This window comes from Oryzias latipes, chromosome 21, assembly GCF_002234675.1.
Source record: "Oryzias latipes chromosome 21, ASM223467v1".
Classification (NCBI taxonomy): Eukaryota; Metazoa; Chordata; class Actinopteri; order Beloniformes; family Adrianichthyidae; genus Oryzias; species Oryzias latipes.
The window spans coordinates 17760348-17766784 of NC_019879.2; the positions used below are offsets into that span (position 1 = coordinate 17760348).

The following is a 6437-nucleotide window of genomic DNA, read 5'->3' on the forward strand; positions in this document are numbered from 1 at the left end:
TAAATACAGATGAATCCCAAACAACGTTTCCCGACCAGTTCTGTTGTTTCCCGTGTATCGTAAGAATCAACGTCATGGCACCCGGTAAAAAGCGTTTTGTGGCTTGGGATCATTTCAACTTGATTTCTCCAAATAAGGTAATACACTATTAACGTTATTTTATTAGTAGCCATTGCTGATTATGTCAGTTTTATAGGTATGTCTGTCAGTTGTTATTCTTTCCATTTTTTTTTTTAGGTGCAATGTTTGATTTGCAAACATGAATTTGCATTTAATGATAGTACATCCTCCATGATGCGACATCATCATGATCCGTTCATCATGTTGAAACTCCGCAGTCGGCAAATCAAGCCTTCAATCCACCTTGTATTGGTAATAAGAATATATCCAACTAATGGCACACTAAGAACTGAAACAGATAGCTCAGTGGAAAAATCAGTGACATGTGAATGCTGAGGTTCGAGGCTCAGCTTCTAAAATTAATATTTTTTTTTTTTCTTCATATGTATATTTTGCAGTGTCAAGAAAGCAAGAACTTGATTCTGCATTGGTGGATATGATTGTAATGGATGCCCAACCATTTTCAATTGTTGAAGACAAAGGCTTCAAGGTAAGGTGGCTAATATTATATAGCATTTACATTATTTATGTTTTTGTGTACATAATAAGCTGTATTTTATTTGTCACTATTAGGCTTTTGTCAACCTTTTGGACCCATCCTACATAATTCCTAATAGGAAAGCCTTGAGGACAATGGTGGAGGAGAAGTACAAAGCCAAAAAGGAGAAGGCTTTAGATGTGGTTAGCAGGGCCTCTGCTGTCAGCCTTACAGCAGACATGTGGACATCCATTAACATGGACGCTTACTTGGCTGTAACATGCCATTTTATCACCGAGGAGGTAGGTATCCCCTGCTTTGTGCAATGCTTTGGTTTATGTATCTCAGTTTGACTTTGTTCATTCTAGGTGGAGCTGGCCTCTGTGGTCTTGGGGGTTCTGAAGTTTCCCCAAACCCACACTGCAGCTCACTTGGCTGAGGCCAAAAATCTTCTCATGGAAGAATGGGGAATTAAAGGGAAGGTGCGAGCCAGATCAATAAAGTACAAAATCATTCATCAATATGGCCTCCCAATACCTAATATACATGATTTGTGAACATGTAATCTTTCTTCCAGGTGACAGGCCTGGTTACAGACTGTGCTCCCAACATGGTTGCATGTGCTAATATATTACTGCTTCGGCACATAATGTGTTTTGCACATATGCTTAATTTGGTGGTGAAAAAGTCCCTTGCCCAAACCCCTGAACTAGAGGATATCCGAAGTAAGGGGCGTAGGATTGTCGGTCTTTTTAAATCCAGCACCACAGCGAAGGAGAAGCTGTCAGAGATGCAGCGACAGCTGGCCAGGCCAGAGCACAAATTAATACAAGAGGTGAAACATTTTCTTTTTTTTAAATCTAAGATTTTACATGTTTTTGCAGTTGTTTATTGTGTTACTTTCTTCTCTCCTTTAAAATGTGCTTGCTGTCTTATCTTAGGTGGAAACAAGATGGAACAGCACATTTAATATGTTGGAAAGGTTGTTTAAGGAGAGAGAGCCACTGGGGGCAGCTCTGGCCACCCTCCATACAGACCTTCCTCCACTCACCTCAGAGGACTACCAGGCCATACACCACTGCTTGAGCATTCTTTCACCGTTTCAAGAGGCCACAGTTGAGCTTTCGACAGAAAAACGAGTGTCAGCATCCAAAGTCATTCCCATGGTCAAAATGCTGAAACATTACATCTCAAGCAGGTGTGGTCAGATCACACACCCACTTGGTGAAAAACTGGCCACTAACTTGAAGAACAATCTCCATGAGAGGTTTTCAGCTCTGGAGAAGGTCACTGCTCTGTCAATGGCAACCTTGTTGGACCCAAGGTTTAAAGAGCTGGGGTTCTGCAGCCAAGGCTCTGCCCACACGGCCATAGAGCGACTCACTAAAGAGTGTGCTGCAACAATGCAGGCGCTACTTCCAGAGGCACAGCCACAGTCGCCACCTAGAGAAGGTCCTTCAAGTCAGCAGGAAGATGGTGGTCTCTGGGCCCTGCTGGACAGGCATGTGGGGGTTCAACAGCAGGTGACCAGCACAACTGCCAGTGCAACAGTGGAGGTTCAGAGGTACAGTAAAGATTAGAATCCTCATCATAACTTCTGCTCATTTTAGACTGGTGCATGACAATAGGCTATTAATGTCCTTCTAGGTACTTAAAGGAACCTCACATCCCAAGGACTCAGGACCCACTGAGATACTGGGTTACCCACAAGGTTTTATACCCACATCTCTACAAGCTGGCAATGAAGTTTTTATGCACACCAGCTTCATCTGTGCCTTGTGAGAGGATCTTCTCCAAGGCTGGCGAAATCGTCAGCCAAAGACGAAACAGGCTGAAGCCCAGCACAGTGGAGAAAATTCTGTTTTTAAATAAAAATCTATAACATGTATCCCACCCAGTCATGTTAGACCCTGGTTCACAATCACTCATTCTCACTTTATACATGGCATTCACAATGTAACACAAGCACTTCTCACAAATCTTCAAACATTGTCTTTGTTTTATTTCCACACTGAAGTGTTACAAGGGCAAGGAACTTAGTGGAGTAGATGATATATGTCCTGTCTGCCACCAGATGCCGCTGTTCTGTGTGGTTTCGAAGCCCCAAATGCTTCATTCATTTTTCTGGCACATTTACACGAAGCCCCATGAGAGCTTCATGGGGCTTCGATTCCCATCCCTACTATAAACCAAAAGACTAATCAGAGTGAGCACAAAACTACAAAAAAACTACAAAGAACTACGAATTACAAGACAAAATGCAACACAAACTAAACAAGAGGTGAAGTACAAAACAAAATGGAGAAGAGGGCCAAGCTGCAGTGGAGACTGTTGCAGCAAGGCTCCCTTCCCACCAGGTGGATGTCCAAATGGTGCTTTTAAGGCTGCCTCCACCAGCTCTGGACCAATTGGAGGCCACACCCTTTTCAGCACCACACCTGCAAATAATCATAGACATACAAAGATCCACAAAACACAGAAGTCCCACTCTGATACAAAAATAAAACACAAAACACACAGAACAAACAAATAAACCAAAACCAAATACGGCCACAGCCGTAACAACAAGTTTAAAATAATTACGTAAAATTATTATAAACCTAAAAAAAGGAAAACTAAAACTATTGCTGCCTAAAACGTTGAACAAAGGCAACCAGACCAAAACCTCCAAATAGGTGACCTAAAAGTGCTGCACCTTACATTGGTGAGAGTTAAAATGAGTATGTTATTTGAAGTTTTAAGATTAAAAATAAAACCCCAGATAAAATCTCTCAATAAAGCTTGGAGAGTATTAACTCTTGCACCAATAAATTGCTTGCCCTGCACCACCATGGCTGTTTTAACACTTGTGCTATCCTAGGCACTTTAACATTGGGAGTGGGTTCATCTAGACCCACTAGACAGTGCGCTGAACCTTTTTTCTTCAATGATTTGTGATCATCTAAGATAGCACAAGGGTTAAGATTCTCTTTAGGGCATCATTATTGGCAGCCTGCACCCTCCTCATGCTGGATGCCCTTGGTCCACAGGTGAGCAGTATACAGTGGTGTGCAGTAAGTTTTGAATGGAAGAATTTTATGATTGTCAGAACGTGAATAAAATCTGAGCGCAAGCAGGTTTGCCTGAGCATATAAAATGCATGGTTGTCTGTGGATAACATCATCATTTATCTATGAAAAAGTTTAAAAGCAGGAAAATTCAAAGTAATATCCTTTGTACGACAAATTCACTCAGCACTTTTACTGGAATTGTATAAAATATAATTTTTAACACCAAATTCAGAACAGACATTTAAAGGTTGTTGAGATACGGATCTGCTGGGGCTAAAGACAACTACAGTGGTGGACAAAATTGTTGGCACCCCTCAGTTAAAGAAAGAAAGTCCACAATGCTCACTGAAATGACTTGAGACATTCAAAAGTTACAATAAATTAAAATTTGTTGAAAATTAAATAATCAAAATCAGCCATTACTTTTGAGTTGTTGATTAACAGAATTATTTAAAAAACAAACTAATGAAATAGGGCTGGACCAAAATGATGATACCCATAACTTAATATTTTGTTGCACAACCTTTTGAGGCAATCACTGCAATTATATGGTTTCTGTATTTGTCAATGAGTCTTCTGCACCTGTCCACAGGTATTTTGGCCCACTCCTCATGAGCAAACTGCTCCAGTTGTCTCAGGTTTGACGGGTGTCTTCTCCAAATGGCATGTTTCAGCTCCTTCCACAGATGTTCAATGGGATTCAGATCTGGGTTCATAGAAGGCCACTTCTGAATAGTCCAACGCTTTTTTCTGAGCCTTTCTTGTGTGTTTTTGGCTGTGTGTTGTCCTGTTGAAAGACCCATGACCTGAGACTGAGATCAATCTTTCTGACACTTGGCAGCACATTTCTATCCAGAATGCCTTGATAATCTTGAGATTTCATTTTACCTTGCACAACTTCAAGACACCCTGTGCCAGATGCAGCAAATCTGCCCCAAAACAGAAGTGAGCCTCCTCCATGTATCACAATAGGGACAGTGTTCTTTTCGTCGTGTGCTTCATTTTTGAGTCTACGAACATAGAGCTGATGTGCCTTACCAAAAAGCTCCAGTTTTGTCTCATCTGTCCAGAGGACATTTTCCCAGAAGCGTTGTGGCTTGTCGACATGCATTTTTGCAAATTCCAGTCTGGCTTTTTTATGATTTCCTTTCAACAGTGGTGTCCTCTTTGGTCGTCTCCCATGAAGTCCACTCTGACTCAAACAACAATGAATGGTGTAATCTGACACTGATGTACCTTGATCTAGGAGTTCACCTTTAATGTCTTGGGAGGTTGTTCTGGACTCTTTGGATACAGTTCCAACTATCCGTCTCCTCAATTTGTCTTCAATTTTCCACTTCCGGCCATCTCCAGGGAGGTTGGCTACTGTCCCTTGGGTCTTAAACGTCTGAATAATATGTGCCACTGTTGTCACAGGAACCTCAAGCTGCTTAGAGATGGTTTTATAGCCTTTACCTTTACGATGTTTGTCTATAATTTAGTTTCTAATGTCCTGGGACAAGTGTCTCCTTCGCTTTCTGTTGTCCATGTTCAGTGTGGTACACACCTTTTCACCAAACAGCAAGGTGACTATTTGTCCTTTTAAATAGGCAGACTGACTGATTATGGGTTTGAAAACAGCGGTGATGTCAATTAAAGGACATACCTGAGTTCATCATGACCCCCTGGGCAATTAGTTCTCAGTCTTTTATGGAGGTACTATCATTTTTGACCAGCCCTATTTCATTAGTTTTTTTTTTTTTTTTTTTTTAATAATTCTGTTAATCAACAACTCAAAAGTAATAGCTGATTTTGATTATTTAATTTTCAATACATTTTAATTTATTGTTACTTTTAAACGTTTCAAGTCATTTCAGTGAGCATTGTGGACTTTCTTTTTTTAACTGTGGGGTACCAACAATTTTGTCCACCACTGTATATGCACATCCATTTTTACACATTTACACTGTCCTAAAACAGGGAGAACGTTTAAAAGGAGGGCCCCCCTCCCTTCCTCCAATTTCTTTTTTCCTTCCACATCAATCATCAGTGTGTCTGTCTGTTAGCCAATCGCTTTCCTTGTCTTGTGCCAGGTGCTGGCATTCCATCAGCCAAGCTATTGGGACAGAAAGCTCATGAATCCACTTTAGTGTCTTCATGCAATGATAGAAATGTGGGGATGGGCCAGGGAAACTGGGAACCATCGGCTTCCTTATTCAGCCATTCAAAAATACCCCAAACCCTCTGTCTTCAGTCCAAAGACGGTCTCTGATTATCACCAAAGAGTAAATCCCTGGGTGAAAAAGTGGTGGAAGGGAAATATCCTCCCTGGCAACAGACGGTGGTGTCACTGATTATATTTCGATGCAACAACATCAAAACATCCACTAGAGGCGAATTGCAAATGACTGTGGAATGATGTTTTTTTTTCACCAAAGTGGAGGGTGGAATCTTTAATTATAATATTCCGAGTGATGTTAGCTTGCCTCACAGCCATTGGGTCTTAACAAAAATGCATGCACACAAACTGTAGCAATTTGAAAGTATGTTTTTAAATCTGTCTATTTTAACAGAAAGGGGTTTATGCACTAAAAGGTAAAGGCTTTCTTTTAGTGGATTTCTAAGGTTTGCTTTGTGATGTACCTATAAAATATGGATAACGCTTCTTGTATGATTGGAAACACTAACATTGAGACCACTGGAAACTAATTTGTGGCAAAACGCAGGAGGGTAATTCACACAACGATGCTTTGTCTTGTAAGAGAAGTGGGAATGCAGCACCCGCCAGTGTAAAAGCATGTCATCTCACG

General features: G+C 40.9%; 1 protein-coding gene across 1 annotated transcript; it reads left to right on the forward strand.

The window, feature by feature from the left end:
* Window positions 1-317: 317 nt before the first annotated feature.
* On the forward strand, window positions 318-2486 carry LOC111946794 (zinc finger BED domain-containing protein 4-like). Its single transcript, XM_023951128.1, has 7 exons — window positions 318-372; window positions 519-610; window positions 694-900; window positions 967-1080; window positions 1176-1433; window positions 1540-2162; window positions 2246-2486. Exons 2-7 carry the CDS (start codon window positions 557-559, stop codon window positions 2478-2480), a joined length of 1491 nt encoding a protein of 496 aa, XP_023806896.1. The 5' UTR covers window positions 318-372; window positions 519-556; the 3' UTR covers window positions 2481-2486.
* Window positions 2487-6437: the final 3951 nt, after the last annotated feature.

Bases quoted from the DNA above. Each gene is read 5' to 3' on its own strand.
- LOC111946794 (XM_023951128.1), top strand. From the start codon at position 557: ATGATTGTAATGGATGCCCAACCATTTTCAATTGTTGAAGACAAAGGC. The intron at 611-693 runs GTAAGGTGGCTA...TGTCACTATTAG, and splicing joins TTGAAGACAAAGGCTTCAAG to GCTTTTGTCAACCTTTTGGA. The intron at 2,163-2,245 runs GTACAGTAAAGA...ATGTCCTTCTAG, and splicing joins GCAACAGTGGAGGTTCAGAG to GTACTTAAAGGAACCTCACA.